The following is a 19462-nucleotide window of genomic DNA, read 5'->3' as shown; positions in this document are numbered from 1 at the left end:
TGGCTGAGACTGGTGACTTTTTCTTATTATGTGAAGATTTATTATAATGATGGTGTTGGTTATGATATGATCTTGCTTCTTTATGTATTTGGTTCAGAGTTTTCATTATCAAGAAGCTCTTTCACCCTTCAACATTTGAGGTACAACACACACACACGCTGCCCCAAAACCACAAGGTCTAGAGAGGTATCTGGGACATGTGCTTTGAACTGCCAGCCTTAAACAATAGACTTGATTTACCTGAGATCAGTGTACTTAAAAATAAATGTATAACTATTATATTTGTACATAAACATTAAATGGGAATTAAGTTATATATTCCTATAAAACAAGGTTAAAAACGACTACACCTGAGGCATAGTTTCACACTTCCTCATTAAATCCTAACTGTTCTTAATTTTTCGAAACAGGCAATCTTTTTCTCAGGCTTTGATTAAAAATTTCATTTTGTAAGTCATCCAACTTATATTATAAAATGGAGACCAAACCATTTCTAGAGTGTCTGCGTGGCTCCAGGAATCTTCAGTTTCATTGCACATCTAGGCACCTCTGTCTGTGGAGCAACTCCAAACTAATAGCATGGTGGAATGGAAAGAACTTGGTCTTTGGAATCAAATAATCAAATAATCTAGAAATTAAAATTTGCTTTGTTTCTCTCTAACTACGTAACCTTTAGTTTCTCTTCTATAAGTGGGGAAATAATATTACTTAGAGAGTGCTGGGAGATGAGTTATTATAAATAACGTGATTATACAGAGACCTGAATGGAGTATGTGTGATATGCAGGTAATTGGAGCAAGTATCTTTCAGACAGAGGAGAAAGCATATGTAAGAGCCTGAAAGCAGGAAAAGGTACAGCAGAGAGAACAGTGTGACTGGAGTGATGTGAGCAAAATGAAAATAGAGATGATAAAGTCAGAGCAGTAACAGGAGAAGTAACATCCCTTTTCCTCTGAGATGGGAGGAAGCCATTGGGGAGGTTGGAGCAGATGAAAGAAATGATCTGACTTAAGTTTTATCAGAATCGCTTTGGCTGTTATGTCAAGAATTGGCTATGAGGGGCAGGCATGGAAGTACAGAGTCCACTTGGAGGGCTATAGATGGTAGTGGGTTGGATTAATGTGGCAGTGAAAGTATTTTGTAGGTAAAATAAGTTGTTTTGCTGATGTATTGAAGATGGGTATGACAGAGAGATAAGATGAGTCCAAGTTATGCTGTTACAACATATACCATGAATAAAGTGATGCCTGTTATCATTATCATCATGGTATTAAACTTTTATCTGAAACCTTCCATCATATTTTCCCAATCATTGATTTTATTGACAGTTTTTTTTTTCCTTTGGAAAAACTCATAGTCATTTGTAGTAGTAAGTTCTAGTCACTGCCCCCTGTTCTTAGCAGCCTGCCCTCCTACTCACCCCCACTCCATTGTTCCCCCTGAAAATAAAATCAAATCTGGGAGTTTACATATATTTATTCTCTTTTGCAGTTCTAAAGCAAATGAAACTTTTAAAACATACGCTACATCTGAAAAGATTCTCAGCATTGAATCTTTAAGAGATTAGACTTTAGCGAATTTTGAACATAGGTACATGGTTAGTTTGTGATAACTGTGATGAGATTTGCTCTGTTTTCCCTGAGAAGCTTACAGATAGCAGAGATTTAGTAGTGATGAGTCTCATTTGATTTGAGATGCAGCCTAAATCTCCTGCAGAGGATCTTATCCTTCCCTGTGCCCCATACAGTTGAATAGCTTTCTAATGCATGTGTAATATGAATGTCTTTGGCAGTAAAAAAGATGATTCTTGCCTAGATTCTCAGTAAATGTCATGGAGTCCCCAGTAAATTTCTTAATTCTTTTTCTTTTGTTGTTTTTTTGGCGTGACTGAGACTCACCATGCTAATATTTGTGTGACAACTAATAGATATTTGCAAACTTGGCTTTTGAAAAAACACCTTAATTTTTCACTGGTATTTATCCTTGCTTCATTAAGTTCTAAGTACCTTGATCTTTCTACCTTGTGTAATAAGAGCAAATGCTAAAAATTTACAAAAATAACATGAGGTTAATCACGCTTTCAGGTCTCTGCCCTTTTTCTAACTAAGGAACAAGGTCACTGGAACAGATCCACTGTTTCAATTGGTGGTTAATTATAAGGCTTATTGTCACTATTCCTATCCCTAGAGAATCAAAAAGAAACTCATTACCACTAGTCACATCCAAGAGAATGTAGACTATCAAAAGATAGCTCACTTTGAACTCTTTTAAGTGACAATACTATCTTCATTTTTCATCTAATGAAAGAACTTATGAGACATAGCACTTTGTACCTCTTGTTAGGGTATTATTTTATACTTTACATCATAATTGATTGTGCATATTTAATCTGCCCTACTAGACTATGTGCTCATTGGAATTCATTGTCAGGTTCACCTTTTGTAACCCTTATAAGAAATAAGTGTAAAATCTTATTCAGTGAATTACTTCATGTAGAATGTCCAAAATACAGGAACTGGTCCAGTAGCAAATTTTCTGTTCCTGATGCAAATTGGACTTAGGCAGCTATGGTGTAGTAAAAGGCACAATAGATACGGAATTAGATGTAGCTTTCATGTCAATTTCATTTCTGCATTTCTGAACTCTTGACAATTGGAGAAGCCTTAATTTCTGAAGAATAAGACAAGGGATAATTCTTACTCTCCCAGGGGATTAAGTGAGCTTGTATATGTGAACATACCTAGAATAGTGACTGGCATGGAGCAGTTGTTTATCGTGTGTTAGGTGAGTGAATGAATGAGTCGTCTCCACAGAGGTAACCTAGTTTGGCATCTAAAGTCTATTTTATAACTAAACCAACAAAAACGTTTTTATTGAAAAAGTTAAATTTAGTGAAAAAAATCTACCTTTCTTTTGACTGTGTGACTTTCACTGTCAAGATGTATTGCCTGTTAATTCCATAATGTTTTGTTTGGTAAATTAAGGTAATATTTCTATCCTTAATCAAGCCAAACTTGATTGAGACAGCATCCATCTGCTAATTCGAGCATTGACCAGTTCATAGGCTGGCCTCTACAAATGGGCCATAAAGATATATTTCTGAATATTGACTGTAGATTATTAATGCTAATCAGTTAAAAATCATTGGAATTTGTGGTTTGTCACACAAAGCCATTATTCAGCTACAAAGAATACTTTATTACTTTGTTGCTATCACATTAAAAGCTCATTACTTCTATATCTGATATTCAATTTATCCATGTCTCACCATATTTCAGCTACATGATACAATATTATTCATTCATTCAACCAATATTTACTGAATGCTTACCAGTGCCAAGCTCTGTTCTAGGTGTTGAGGATATAGCAGTGAATAAGACAGGCAAGGTCTCTGTTATACTGCAATTTACATTTTAATGGGGAAGGCAGATAATAAACAGATAACAAAAAAGGCAATAAGAGAATGTCAAGGAGTTGGTGCTATGTAAAATACTTTTGAGTAAAGACCTGTATTAAGTGAGGGAGAAAGCCATTGCAAGTATTTGGGAACCAGTGCTTCACATTTAAGGAGGAGTTAGTTCAAGGGCTCTGTGATGAGTATTTGCTCTCGTTGTGTTTGGATGTGAATGAGGAGTTAGGTGTACCTGGAGTGCAGTGAGCAAGAGAGAGAGAGAGCAGATAAGGTCAATAGCAACAAGGAACTAGAATATTGAGTGGTGAAAGCCCTTATAAAGACGTTGGCTTTTATTCAGAATGACTTGGATAATCAGTGGAAAATTTTGAGTGAACATAGGAATAGCATGATGTGGCTTATGTTTGGAAAGGATCACGCTGGCTGTTCTATAGAGAATGGAGTGGTGGTGGAGGCATGGCAAGAACAGATGCAGGGAGAGCAGTTACGGCTACTGCAGTAATCCAAACTGGGAATGAGACTTGGACCAGGTGGTGAAAAGTGTACTGAGTCTGTACGTGTTTTGAAAATTGATCCATTAGAGATTGCTGATGGATGTTGAGTTTGAGAGATAAAAGGCAAGTCAAGGACAAGTAAATGGGTAAATGGTGGTTGCCATTACTGATATTAGGAAGACTGAGGGAGGAACATATTTTGTCAAAGAAAAGATCAGGAGTACTTTTTGGATCTCTTAAAATTGAAATCTGATTAGACATCCAAATTGAGTTATCGTGCGGGCAACAGACGAGTATCTGCGAGTCATTAACAGATAGGTGGTATTTAATGAGATGGAAGTGGAAGAGACCACGTAGGGAAACAGGCCTAATGACTAAGCCCTGGTACTCCGATGCCTAGTATTCAGGAAGCAAGAGTAAGATCTAGCAAATTGTGAAGGAGTAGCCTTTGAGGTAGAAGTATATCCTCATGTGTGTGGTGTCCTGCAAGTCAAGTAAATGTATCAAGGGAAAAGGAAGGATCAGTTGCATCAAATGCTGAAATGCTTGGTAAGGTGAGGGCTGAGAAGGGCTGAGAAGTGATGATTTGATTTGGCAATATGGAGGGCATTAGTGACCTTGACAAAAGCAGTTTCAGTGGAGTGGTTAGATATAAACTTCATTAGTGTGGTTTCAAGAAAGAGTGAGAAGTGAAGAAAGGGGAGGTGACAAGTATAGTTTCATTTCAGGAATTTTTGTCCCGAAGTGGACCAGATAAGTAGAGTTATAATTGAAGGAAGAGGCGGTAATGTAAAGGAAGATTATGCATGTTCAGAATTTTGTGTTGTTTTTGTTTTCCCGATTATTTTTAAAATTTCTTATTGATGTATAATATTTGTACATAACTCCAGATAAATAGAGTTATAGTTGAAGGGAGAGGCAGTAATGTAAAGGAAGGTTATGCATTTTTAGATTTTTGTGCTGTTGTTTTTGTTTTCCTGATTATTTTTAAAGTTTCTTATTGATATGTAATATTTGTACATATTTATGGCATACATGTGATATTTTGATACATGCATACAGTGTTTAATGACCAAATAGATGACAGATATCATAGCATGTATAATACAGCATTCTGTATGCTTATCGGAACACCCAGTCAAGAGGAAAAGAAAACTTAATGTGTGGGGTAGAGTAAGACTTTCTAGAACAATGTCTTTTCATAGTCTACAGAAAATGGGATGCAGTGCACAGGCGAAGGAGTCAAATTTAGGTAACAGCTTATTCATTGGAAGAGGAGGGAAAGCAGGTCTCTAGGCACAGGAATAGATATTATCGGTTGGTAGATTTGGTGTCAGATGTTGACATTTCCCATTTTTTTCACTGACTGAAACAAGAAATTAGGTCAGCTGAAAAGGAAGGCTGGGGCGTTGGAGGTTTGAAGGAGGAAAAAGAGTAGGGGAGCAAATTGTCTAAATAAATGAATTTTGGGCAGAGTTGAATAAGTATTTCAAACAATATACTGCTTAGTTGTGGGTTTTTCTTCATCTACATTCAATTGCTTGGGTGAAGGTGTGGGTGTAAATGAAAGGTTGGAAGTAACTAGAGTCAAAATTTTCCCAGGCAAGTGTGGTAGAGGGAAAGAGCACATAGGAATGATTACAGTGACCATGGAATCTGAGCTGGAGAGGGAAAGATGTGATGATTTGAGGAAGATAATGCACAGTGAAAATGTGATAGAAATGGGTTAGAGGTCTTAGTGGATGGAATCATTGTTGGAGAGGTGGTACATACAAGAGGGGTATTTGTATGAGTGCACTGGAAAGGTAGAAGGTAGTGGTCATAAAGTAGGATAATGTGAATTGTATTTTTTAGAGGTATAACAGATGTAACTGTAGATGGCTGAGGTGGGGCAGAGCATGAGCTCGCTGGAGGTAAGGAGATAGAGGAACTGAACAGTATTAACACAGATAAAAAAGGAACTGAACAGTATTAACACAGATAAAAAAGTTTACTCTCTCCCTCTTCCCCTCCCTTTCCCCTTCACCTCCTCCTCTCCTCTCCCGCCAGGCTGAGATTGTGGGCAGAAAATTATTAAGCCTTCTGCCTGATGAAGAGAAAGATGAAGTCTACCAAAAGATTATTCTCAGATTTCCTTTGTTAAACTCAGGTATGTATATTTTTAAAAGTAGTAAATTCTTAGGTTTTAAAGGACAAGTAACAATCACTCAATGGATTAATTTTTAAAAAGATAATTAGAGCATATATGGCTGTTGATCATATATTAATTTACTTTTATGTAATATTACAAACTATATTTTTAGTGTTAAAAAATCTCTCCTCCATTAAATCTTATTCTTCACCACAGACCCTGAGTATTGTAGCATTTGTACAATTGCATTAGTGCTGTATAAATAATGGACCATCGTGTGTAGTGTTCTAGCTGGTGCCCTGCTCTACTGATACAACATAGATAGCTATGTAAATGCTAATGTTCATGGAAAGAAAATAATATTTTTGTGAAATCTAATCTAAGTAAGACATTGGTCATATGAAATAATCCAGTAGAATATGGTAAAGTACAAATGTAGACTTGTTTTGTGTTTGTTCTCTTTTTATTAGAAACACATATTGAATTTTGCTGTCATTTAAAAAGAGGAAATGTTGAACATGGTGATAGTTCTGCTTACGAATACGTGAAATTTATTGTGAATGTAAGAGATATTTGTAATGGTAAGCAATTCTGTTTATCTTATCTATATGACATTTATGAGTTATGTAGCCTCTCATTACTAACATAAATGCTCTTCTGCTTGGTACTTTCAAACTGTCTGATATCCCTGTGGCCACAGTTTCTGACTACTCACATTAATTAGACTTTAAAAAAATTAACAGTGAAATTTACAAGGTGGGGGACACTGAGTTGTTAAGGATGGCTCTTTCCTTTTATAAAACAAGGAAATGATTGCAAACATATAACAAAAGAAGTTTAATGCATATCCAAGCTTAAAATAATGGGGACTCTATGTGTCTATGTGTACCAGAAATTAAAGTTTAAAGCAGTATGATAATGATAAGAAGAAGCTGATTTTGTGGTGGCCTTGGTGGGTTTTAAGTCATGCATAGGCTCCATTGGCTGGGGTCAGGAATTCTAACACCCAGTCAAGCACCAGTATATAAAACCTAGAGATCAATAAAGTGATCAATAAAGTTCTGTCCATTGGCCCAGAAGAATAGTGAGTGGGTTCATCATCTCTCTCTGGGAATTTGAATGGACAAAATGTGCCACTTACAGGAAACCAAAACCCAAATTTTTGTTGCATGTGGATATAGGGTCCATTTTACAAATTTTGAGGTGTCAGAAACTGCAAGCTGAGAAATTAACATAAATTAATTAATATTAACTGGTTTGGAGCCATTAAAATATCTGGGACTTGAATCAGAGGTAAATAGCCCAAATAGCTAACAAATATATGAAAAGATACTCAAACTCACTAATAAGCAAAGAATGAAACATTTAAAAACCAATGACATTAGCACTCTACACCCATCAGAATGGGAAAAATTAGAAGTGTGAATAATACCAAATATTGGTGAACATGTGAGAAATAAATAAATAAATGAAATTAACTCATGCAAAAGCTGGCTGATATATTTGTCATGATTCTTGGAAATTAAAGGTCATACTTTTTGAAAAAATCTTACTTGACTATGTGTGCACAGGTTACACACACACACACACACACACACTCTACCCATGTGGTCTATATAAAAGAGAGGAGCCACATCTCTTTTGGAGGCTAAAATGTCCATCCACAGGGTAATAACGGAAGACTGAAAACCAACCTTAACTCTCAACATTTGATTCTCAGTAATGAATTATTTATGTTTTGGTGGGGAGGGTGGCTGAAAAGGAAAGAAGACAGGAAAAATCCCATGGCTCAGAATTTTGAAAATTGTCAATGGGTTAGCAAACAGCACATGGATGTGGCAGGTATTTGTCTTCTTGTTTTACTTGTCCACCTTTCTGTTGTCACATGTGTGTCTATCTTCCTTAGAGTCTACTATGGTCTTTAGTGGCTTATTTTCCAGCCACCTCCATGCTGACTTGTCTGCTGCATGTATTCCTCAGGAGGATCGGTTTTATCTTGTGGGAAATGTTTGCATTCTCAGGACTCAGCTCCTGCAGGTGGGTATACTGTGTTTGTGCTTCCCCCATTGTGGTGACATGGGCTTCCTTTGAAGGGTCACTTCCCCTTTGGTCTCTCAGCCACAGGACGCATTGCTAAATTACTCAGTGTGTGCAGAGGGTTGTGCTAGGATATGCAAATAAGGAAAATCAGCTCCTATGTTTCAGAAAGTGAACATCTCAATGAAAATTTGGACACACTCAAAAGAAATGCATAATCATTTACAAGTAGTCTTGACATAATATAAAATATTATAAAAGGTAGGTGCTGGGGACTGGAACACATTAAGAGAAATGAGCATTTTGGCAGGGAGATGAAGGAAGGCTTCTGATACCAGGTGAGTTTTGAGGCAGCTCCACCACAGCCCCATTGGGTAGCTGATTGTAAAGACTTCTGCTCTCTTTGTGTTCTCTAATATACCATTCACAAATTCTAGCTCTAAAAATGATTCACTTTGGGATTCCTCTGATAGATTAAGCATCCATTAATTTATCCATTCAGTAACATATTTAGTAAGCACCTACTGTGTTCCAGGTACTGTGCTAGGTGCCAGAGAGACATTAGGGGAGATAGGCAATGGCTAAATAATATTGGAAAGTGCCATGGAGGATGACAGAATAATGTGCTAATGACTAGTGCGGGTGGAGAGTTCAGACAGTCGTCAGGGAAGGTCCTTTTTGGATAATTTGTCTCTTGAGCAGAGACCCCTAGGGATGCTAAGAAAGGAAGGCAATGCAGGTAGAGGGTTCAACATCTGTAAAAGACCTGAGGTAGTAACTAGCTTGGAGAGTTCCAAGTAACAAAGTAAGTTATGTGACCAGAATAAGGTGAAAGTGGGAAGGAGCAACAGAAAATAAGATCCAGGAGAGAGACAGGGGACTAATTATGTAGAACTTTGAGATCCATGGTAATCAGTTTGGGTTTTATTTCAAGTGCATTGGAAAGCAGGAAGGTGACATGATCTGATTTTCTTTGTTAAAGGTCAGGCTGAATACTGGGTGAGAAATGGAGTATAGAGAAACAAGAATGGAAGCAAGAAGACCTAAGTGAAAGATGACAGGGGCTTGGACTATGATTATACTAATGGAGATAAAAGTATTCTGATTTGGGATATATTTTGGAGATAGTGCCCTTGCTGATGAGTTAAAAGTGTCTAGGAGAAGGGAGAGAAACATCTCATGGAGGACTCTTAGCTTTTTGGCTTATGGAACTCAGCAAATGGAGGTGCCATTAACTGATTTTAGCAAGACTGGGACAATGTGGATCAGGCAATGTGGGAGGCTAAAATCAACAGCACTGTTTGGGCCATGTTAATATTGTGTTGATGTTACAACATAAAACATATCCAGCTCATTACCTTATAAGGGAAGCCTCTGATCTAGATTTCCTGTGTTCAAATCCTTTCCCTACCAGCTATGTGACCTTGGCCAAGTCACATCCTTTAGCCTCAGTTTCTTTTTCTATAAATGGCAGTCATAGTACCTTCTATTAGGGTTGTAAGGAGTAAATAAGACAGTTTCTCCTATATGGTAAGCACTCAGTAAATGTGAACTATTACAATTGTCGTGATCATTGTTATTACTGTCATTATTACTGCCAGTGATCCAGAGAGGGCAACATACTTGCTTTACTTTTCATCTCTGGTTTAAAATGTGGGATTTTCAGACCACATTTTAGAAACCGTGGAGTGGGCCTTTACATTCAGTTTTAGAACAAGTAATATATGTCATCATTTCTTCAAATTTAAGATGGTAAGAAAAGCAGTATAGAAGAAAGACAGTTTAAGGAGGTTGCCTAATTCAGTTGCCCCTTCCATTATTCCTTCTTTGTAGCCTTGTGGGATTTGAACTGTCACATCTGCTATGAGAATACAGACATCCCACTTTGGAAGTCAACCCCAGTACCTACTTCCTTCTCTGAGAAAGAGAAAATAATCTTATTTGGCCCAATACCTTGGTTGCCCTTACAGCACAAGGAACTCTATTTGTGTTCTAGTCCAGTTTCTCTCTAGGTTTATAGGATGTTTGTTCCATATTAGTGGACATTTTGGAGAAAAAATCTTGTGCAAACAGATGGCTTTTTGGAGGAAGATTTTTTCACAGTGTGACTGTGTAGTACAGTGGGAAGAGTGATGAACTCACAGTTCAAACTTTGAAATTCTGCTCCTAGATCTACTAGCTCTATTTCTTGGGTCAAATCATTGTATCTCTATAATCTTGAGTTTTCAAATCTGTAAAACTCCAGTGCATTTCTCACATTGATATGCAGATTATTTGTAACATTGGATATGAGCATGCCTCCAAAATTAATATATGCTATGCATTTTTACTATTTGCATACATACTAAATATTTAAATATTTGAATTTTTCTGCAGCAACTTTACACTTCAAAGGCAGTCAGTGACGAAGCTGAACTTATACAAGATTCAGATGAGGAACCTTTTGTGGGAGAGCTCAGGTGAGAGGTAGTATTGATAAAGGTAATGAAGATCTAGAATACAATTTTACTAAACAAAGCTAAAACAAGAGAAATAACACCTACAGATATTTTTTTCCCATCAAATTGAAAATAAAAAGAAAAAAGAAACAAATGGGCCAGGGATGGTGGCTCATGTCTGTAGTCCCAGAACTTTGGGAGGCTGAGGCAGGAGGAGCCCTTGAGCCCAAGAGTTTGAGACCAGCTTGAGCAACATAGTGAGACCCTGTTTCTACAAAAAATACAAAAAAAGTAGCCAAGCATGGTGGCATGTGCTTGTAGTCCTAGCTAGCTGGGAGACTGATGTGGGAGGATCAATTGAGCCTGGGAGATCAAGTCTGCAGTGAGCAGTGACCGTGCCACTGCATTCCAACCTTGGCAACAGAGTGAGACCCTGTCACTAAATAAATAAATAAAACCAGAATAGCAGTCTACTAGTCTGAACTTCCTTTCCCAGCTCATATAATTTACATGTTTTTCCAACAGAATATAAATACAGGTGATTGGCTTTTTATTGTTTTTAAAAAAACATTAAAGCAATAAATAGAGAAAACTTAACTGACCCAGACATGTAATGACTTTCAAATTAAGGTAATGCATTTTAATATACTACTTCATTACTTTTTTCCTTGAAAATAAAGGTAATGTTTAGACACTTTTAAATGGTAGAAGAGCAAGTATGCGTTGTGGTAACTGCTAATTATACAGGATCCTTCTTTTGTGAATCTAATATGTTCTTTAAAATTTGTTTACTAACACATTTTCAGAGAGTAGAAGCCAATATTCCACTATTTTACATGAGAAAAGTAAAAATATATTCCTAACCCCCAGGAAAATGCTGATTAATTTGCCAGATACCACTAACACCCCTTTATAAACTTATTTAACAAACCACAAAGGAGTTCTGTAAAATGTAAATTATTTATAATACTGTACAGTTATTCAGCATTTGATAAACTAATTGTTAGGTACGTTTGTATGTAGTAAGCCACAAGAGCATACACCATAGTGTCTGGTATTGGGAATGGATTCCATTTTCCTTATACATTGCAGTGTACATGTACTGGTAAATAAATAATGAAATAATATATTAAATATATTAAAGATGTGCACTGTATGCCAGTAATACTTAGCAAAATAAAATAAGCAAACAAGGGAACTTTCAAAGAGGTTTCTTGGGATCAAAGGCATGCTTGTATGAGGTCTGATGGTGAGAAGAGTGAGCTGGAAGCTGTGGTCACTGTTACTATTCAGAGGCAGGAGGAGGTAAGGAAGCCAGAGCTGGTGAAGGAATTAGTTAAACAGGAAATATTTGAGGCTCATCTGGATTTAAGAGAAGGCAGGGAGAATCTTCCATTCCCATCAGAAGAGTACAGAGGTGATTGGCTGTCAACCATTGTCTGATGCTACACACAGAGCAATGGGATGAGAAACAGAACTTATGGTGGCTAGCTATTTACATCCCCTTTGCTTGGTTAAAAATTCTTGTTAGCATAAAGCTGCATTTGTATTAATAATTGTGTAATTGTGTATTGAATGTGACAATATGACTTGTCTGCTCATGCCATGATCACATTTATTTGTACCAGCATGCTGTTTTTATGGAATCTAATTTTTTTTTTTTTTTTTTTTGAGACAGAGTCTCACTCTGTCGCCCAGGCTGAAATGCAGTGGTGCAGTATTGGCTCACTGCAACCTCCGCCTCCCGGGTTCAAGTGATTCTCCTGCCTCAGCCTCCTGATTATAATCCCTCAGCTGGGATTATAGGCATGCACCACCACGCCCAGCTAATTTTTGTATTTTTAGTAGAGACTGGGTTGCACCATGTTGGTCAGGCTGGTCTCGACTCCTGACCTCGTGATCCACCCGCCTCGGCCTCCCAAAGTGCTGGGATTGCAGGTGTGATCCGCTGCACTCGGCCGTAATCTAAATTTTTAAATGAATCTTCAGTGTTTTATGTTTGGCTCCTAGGAGTGGGGAGCACATGCATGACCAAACTTAAGACTTCTAGCCAGTCTCTGAATGTGCTTTATTGCTCCCAACTTTTCTTGTAGTACATGGACTTCAATAGGCCTGTAAGTCTTGCCCACTTCTTTCATTAGTTTCTCTAGTTTCTTAGAAGACCTTTTACTGAATAATGTGGAGAATAAGATACATACAAGACAACATGTTTAAACAACACGAACTCAAGACGCTATAAGGAGAATGACTGAGACACAATAGCATGCATGACTTAAACATATTCTTGCATGCGCCCTAAAACAGATTTATTTAGCAGGTTTGGGTAATGAGTTTTGTTTAAAAATTAGCATATCAGTGTAGCAAATATTTAGACAGTGGGAGTTTAGAGAACAAAGATACCTGTATTTTATTTAAAGGTAGAGCTTAGTTGGATGAAAAATATTCTGATGCAGCAAGGAGCCAGCTACCACATCTATGCCATAATCTTCATAAGATACATAAGAAAAGTGTTTTCTGAAGGCTTAAAATTATGTCTTTTCTAATTTTGTAAGAAAGTATGACTCAAATGTGGGTGAATGCACACTCTTTCCCCTTAAGTTCAAAACTAGACAATGGATTGTTTATCATGTAGGAAGTAAGATAGAAAATGACACTTGGGGAGAAAAACGGATGCATTTAATGAAGAAAAGTCTGATTAATTCCAGACTGCTTGTCCCTCTCATATCCCTCCCTCCTCCAACTCCATCGCCACTACTCTGGCCCCAGTCTCTTCAACTCTCATGTGATAGACTGTTGGTGGACCTGGCTGGCCCACTAACTTGAGTTTTGTAAGGCAGGACCTGTCACCCTCATCCTTGTCTAGCACAGAGCCTGATATTGAGTAGGCAGAAGTGACATCTGCTCATTAACTGATTGGTTACTTGATCTTATCAGAATGGTAATACATTCCAGGCCATGAGATCTCTCAATCATTATGCAGTATTGTTAGAAAAAAGTGCAAACCAGTACCCTATTGCTTGATTTTTTCATAGACTTGTCCCTTCTCCCCATGATATTTTCAATTAAAAAGGAGAAGAGATTGCTTTGTATCAGGGTTGTAATTTTTAGTTATTAATAGTCTGGCTTCCATTTTACCCTCTGGGGGATAGTTAGAAAAGCAATTGGTCACAAATGTCTTAGGGACCTACAGCTCCCAAAATGTTTCCCTTATCTTGGTAATTCAGTTTTTTAAGAGTAAGAAGCATACTCCTGAGTTTTTTCTACGCTTATGAAGGAAACACAAAGATGGGAATTTGAAGTGTTTAGAAGAAAGGGTGTATTTCCACATAGAATGTCCTGTTTGTGCATGTTTAAGATTTGAGGCTTAAAAATCTTTCATTTCAGGAGAGGGCCTGAACAGCTGGGGTATTTTTCATTGAGGCTACAGATGTACTGGAGTGGAAAGTCTTGCTTTCCTGGACTACTGAAGGTAGAAAGAAGTAAGGGATTTGTGAGTCAGTGAGGGTCAGGCAAAGAAGTGAATATTGAGTAGCCCTCTGCTGTCTTGCTACTGCTAGAGTCAGAAGTAAGCAACTAAGTTACTTTTTGGATTTACCCAGTTGTATGTATTGGTAAGGCCCAAATTCCTATCATAGCATCATCTTTTAACACAGTGCAATTTGTTCTTCATACTTCATGATGCTATATTATGTTTATTACTCAGTTATTTTCTACACATCTAAAAGGTAGATTTTAGACTTATTGTACAGGTGAGAAAGTGCATTCGCAGAGGATGTATGATTCACCCAAACTCACACAGCTGGTTAGGCAGTATAGCTGTATTTGGGACCTAAATTATCCTAGGCTCCATTCCACGAGGACACCAGTTTCAGGAGCTGTGGCTGGTGTAAGATTCAAGAGAGAAAACTCAATGAGTCTTTGGGAAGTACGTGACCAGGGATGTTACTAAGAAAAAGCATTTTTCTTTTTAATTTCACCTTAGAGGGAGGAGACTATACCAATTAGTTAGTCCTAATACTTTTTACAAAGATGGCACATTTTCACCCAAAAGTAAAGTAGAAAACACTGGAAAATCAAATGATGAGTATTTCCCAGGTTCTGATAGCTATTACCTGTGCTTGCAAAGTCCTCAGAAACTCTGCTACAGGACTGGAATTGGTCCCTGGGGAGACTCCATCTGTCAGCAACTCCACCAGAAAGAATGTTCCTGCCTAATTCCTCTTTCAGTGAAGACACACCTTGTACAAAGGTGTGGGGAAAATTTTGCAAAGATGTGCAATGGTCCTAATTAATGAGGTTTTGTTGTACTGAGTCTTTTTACCGTACTATACCGTATTGACTCCATTCCTTATGTCTGCCCCATCTTGAACAGAGGAGGAGCCTTGCACATCATTGTAAATGTGGCTAGCGTGCCTAGTCTTACCACTTTAGTCCCAACGAAACTTATTTATTCATACAGAAAATATTTAGCATCTACTATGTGGAAGTTTCTGTTCCAAGATTTAAGGATATGGTAGTGAGCAAAAGTCCTTATCTTCATGGTGATTACATTCTGGTGGAGGAAAAAGATAATAAACAAATCAATAGACTATAGAGTAGGTGAGATGATGAGGGCCAAGGGAAAAAAAATTGAGCAGTGAAAGGGGTGGGGTAGGGAATGTTATTGGGGGAAGGTTAAATATTACTAGATTTTGAAATGGCATTTTATCGGTTGAAAATGGAGTAATGTTGGCAATTCCCTGTGGTTCCCTTGTGGCCAGAAAGGGCCTCAACAAGAAGGTGACTTGAGTTAACATCTGAAAGGAGTGGAGGAGCAAGCCTCATGGATTTTGGAGGAGATATTCCAGACAGAGGGAAGAGCAGATGCAAAGTCCTTGAGGCAGAAGTACATGGCAGAAGCGTATGTTTGAGAAACAGCAAGGGAGCCAGTGTAGCTGGAGCAGAGTCACTAGAGAGGAACATTCAGAGCATGCAGGGCCTGTGAGCAACTGTGAGGGAAGGACCAGGATCATGTCAGCTCGACCCTGCCTTGTGGAATAGCTCCTGCTAGAGTCATTCACCATTATTTCTCTTGTTTTTCAATGTCGTGTGGAGACTCAGTCAACACTACCTGCTCTCCCTTTACACGTTACTTGGCCATTTCTACTAATTCTAGTCTCCTAATTCTACCTGTCACCTTTGGCAAATACTGTGGAGGTCTTATAGTATAGTTTTAAAACAACATAAAATTAGGATTTTTAAAAACTATAATGCTTAGGTTTTATTTCTCAGTTTTGCCATTTACAGGTTGTGTGATCTTGGAGAAGCCTGTTAAGTCTCACGTTCTTTATCTATAAATGGTGAAGATAATTACCGCAGAATGGGTATGAGGCTCAAATAAAAAAAAAGAAATAAGATCTGTATGTTTTGTAAAATACTATGCAAAGTCAAATTATTATGGATTAGAAAGTCCTTCCAAATATGGAGTAATTATAATTTAACACTATAGTCCTGACTAATCTATACAGACACTATTAAATACAAAGGGCTACCTGTGAACATAGCAGACAGTCATGATCTGAAGTTTGTGTCTGGTGATTTCTTCAATATTCTTATTATTTTTCTATAAATTTAAGGTAGTTCTTTTTTTTTCTGCTTAAAGCCAGTACATTTTAACCTCCATACTGAGATGGTACTCTCTCCATTAACAACCAAGTTATTCCATGAAGAGCATCCATGTCTCCTCGCAGGGTGAAGTGGGTGTGGCCAACTTTGAATATGGTGAAACTTCCAGCTTGGAGGCCACATCCAGCCAGATGATTCTATGCTCTTACACCCACCAGAGAGATAATTCACATGCTGACACCTGGTGTTAACAGATAAGGAAAGGAGTTGGGGCTTTTCAGGCTGACATCCAGGGAAAGAACCTGAGCCCATTCCCATGCAGCTGTATTCCATGCAGAGATTTGAAGCCAGCCTCTTGGTGTACATTTAACTAGTCATGTTAGTAGTATGTACAGGGCCTGGTCCTTGAAAAGGACAGACATCAAAAAACATAGGTAGCAGGGATAGTAGTCTCAGGATTCTGGGTTTTATATATCATTTTCTTTATGATGTGACTTCTAGCCAACCCATACTCCATCTTCAGCTATATGACAAATTATTTTGATCGTCCAAAAGCATAAAATCATTATACTATTAGATTTGCGATTGATAAGAGCAATTTTGTTGTTAATATTTTTTGAAAAGCTCTGTGTAAGGATTTGTACTCAAAACTCATTGAAGCAACACTGAAATCACTGAGGGTTTAGACACTAATGAAAAAAAGAGTCTAATAAATATAAAAGTTTAAAAAAGTGGGACGAATTACCTGATATATTTGCCTATTTTATGAAAAGCAATTTTAAATAAATATTCTGACAGCTGCATATTCTTCTCAAATAATAATGTTATTTTTTTCTCACAGTGTTCATTTGTCACTCCACAATATAGATGCCCAGTTGTGTGTTGGTCATCTGAAGATGTGGAATGCGATTCATCCAGCTCTCCTTTCACTTAGTGATTTTTGCTTTACCTCTTTCTTATCTTGGGACCATTTTTTGCTTTAGGTCCATTGCCTTTTTTTTTTTTTTTACTTTTTAACTTTTTATTTGAATATTGGTGGGAACTATATGTGTCCTCTTTTATCTATACTCACAACTTTTTACAGCTTGCGTCATTTGCTTTATTATCATTCTCTCCCTTTCTCTCCTTCTTTCAACTTCTTCCCATCTTTTCTTCCCTCTCTCATCTCTCTCTCTTCATATAGATAGACATTTTGTGCATGTGTAATTTATTATGAACTATGGAAGTACACCTCTATTTCTCAAATACTTCTATGTATTTCCTGTGTTTAAGTTTATTACAATACATAACCTCAGTATGGTTATAAAATCTGGAATTTTGGTATCTGTGGAATATTATTATCTAATCCACAGTCCATATTCAAATGTTGTCAGTTATCTTTTGTAGCTTTTTTTTGGTATAAGATCCAATTTAGGATCATGATTACATTTAGTTGTCATATGTCTTTAATCTGGAATAGTTTCCCAGACGCCCTTTGATATTCTTAACTTTGAAATTTGTGATGAGTGCAGACTGAATATTTTATGGAATGTCCCTCCATTTGAGTTTGTCTGATGTGTCTTCTTAACTAGAGTCAAGTTATGCATTTTTGTCAGGAATACCACAGAAGCAATGTTGTATTCTCAGTACAACATATCAAAAGATGGATGATGTTGATATTTCTCACAAGCTGATATTAACTTTGATCACATGGTTGAAGAGATGTCCACCAAGTTTCTCACCTGTAAAGTAAAATTTCCCTTTGTAAATTTTAAGTAACTTATGGGAAAGTACTTGAAGACATGTAAATACTCTGTTCCTCAAGAAATTTTTACCCGCTAGTCTTAGTACCTGTTGATAATTTTCTAACACCATCATACCTTCTACATTTATTGGTTGGCATTTTGATTAGGAAGTTTCCCCTGTGCCTCATTGATTGATTTGTTATTTATTTATTCACTGGCTTATAATATATTACTATTATTACTTATTTCAATGCTCACATTATCTCGGAATTGGCCAGTGGGAGCCTCTTCCAGCTGACTCATTTCTTTTTAATGTGTCCCATCATTCTTTGAGCATCCCCCTTACTACCTGGCACAAGACTGTTCAGGTTCATTTTGTACTTTCTCTGCCTCAGAGAAATCAGCCAGTTCTCTTAGTCTGAGCAACTCCAGCTTCTTTAATTGGAAGTGTTTAGAAACCAAGATCTAGGCACTACTTGTGGTCATTGTTACTTGTGTGCTACTGCTTTTAAGTGCTTTCAGAACTAGAAAACAAATACACATGTACCTACATATAAAGATATATATCTATATGTATTTCCATATCTACCCATCTATATGTATGTGTACCTTTGTGTATGAGTGTGTATAAAATAATACAAATCATGAGTTCATAGTGATGCTTCAGATTCTAAGCCAAAACCATAGGGTTCATTCTAGAACCCTAGCCTTTCCATTTCTGTATTTGCAACACTCTTTTCCAATAATCACAAAGGCCTGGCCCCATTGTCCTCAATATAGTTACTTACTTGCTCAAATATCAAATGCACAGAAAGTAGTTTTAGGGTTGCCAACTTATGTCATTGCAAAAAGAAAACCTTCTAAAGTGAGTTTAATATTATTTACATTTGTAAAGTAAAATTTACATGTAGTAAAATACACCTATCTTAAGTCTATCATTCCATGAACTTTGAATGGAGAAGCCCATATAAACCTCATTCCTGTCAAGATGTACAATGTACATCATGGTGGCTATGGTTAACAACATTGTATTTTATGTTTGAAAATTGTTAAGAGAGTAGATTTTAAGTGTTTTCACTACAAAAATGATAAGTATGTGAGGTAATGCTTGCATATTTTAAATAGCTTGATTTAGCCATTCCGCAGTGTATACATATATCAAAACATTATATTGTACTCCAGAAATATATAATTTTTACTTCTTAATTAAAAATTTTTAAAGATAAACAATGCTTTCAGCACACTGGAAAGCTTCTTTGTGCCCCTTCTCTGACATCCTCCCACCTAGAGGCAACTGCTGTTTTAAATTTTTTCACTGTAGATTAATTTTGCGTTTACTAGAACTTCATAAAAATAGAACCAGACAGTATATATTCTGTTGATTCTGCCCTCTAACCCAGCATAAATTGTATGTATCAGTAGTTCATTCTTTTTGTTGCTGAGGAGTATTCTATTGTAAGACTATACCACAATTTGTTATGTATTTACCTTTTGATGGACATTTGTTTCTAGTTTTGGATTATTACAAATAAAGCTGCAATGAACATTCTTTTAAAAAAGGCTTTTTGTGGATATGTGTTTTCTTTTTTTTTTCTTTTCTTTTTTTTTTAATTTTTTGAGAT

At 36.9% G+C, this 19462-nt stretch overlaps 1 protein-coding gene across 2 annotated transcripts in view; it reads left to right on the top strand.

The window, feature by feature from the left end:
* LOC105495887 (PAS domain containing repressor 1) overlaps positions 1-19462 on the top strand; it is a 102936-nt gene that overhangs the window by 48703 nt on the left and 34771 nt on the right. For both annotated transcript variants that reach the window (XM_071088829.1, XM_011765787.2), the window contains exons 6-9: positions 5956-6055; positions 6508-6618; positions 7944-8074; positions 10451-10533. In XM_071088829.1, coding sequence (XP_070944930.1) covers positions 5956-6055; positions 6508-6618; positions 7944-8074; positions 10451-10533 — 425 coding nt within the window. The remainder of the gene's footprint in view (positions 1-5955; positions 6056-6507; positions 6619-7943; positions 8075-10450; positions 10534-19462) is intronic.

The sequence above is a fragment of the Macaca nemestrina genome, chromosome X (genome assembly GCF_043159975.1).
Source record: "Macaca nemestrina isolate mMacNem1 chromosome X, mMacNem.hap1, whole genome shotgun sequence".
NCBI classification, from domain to species: Eukaryota; Metazoa; Chordata; class Mammalia; order Primates; family Cercopithecidae; genus Macaca; species Macaca nemestrina.
This window is presented reverse-complemented; position numbering and strand designations above follow the sequence as displayed.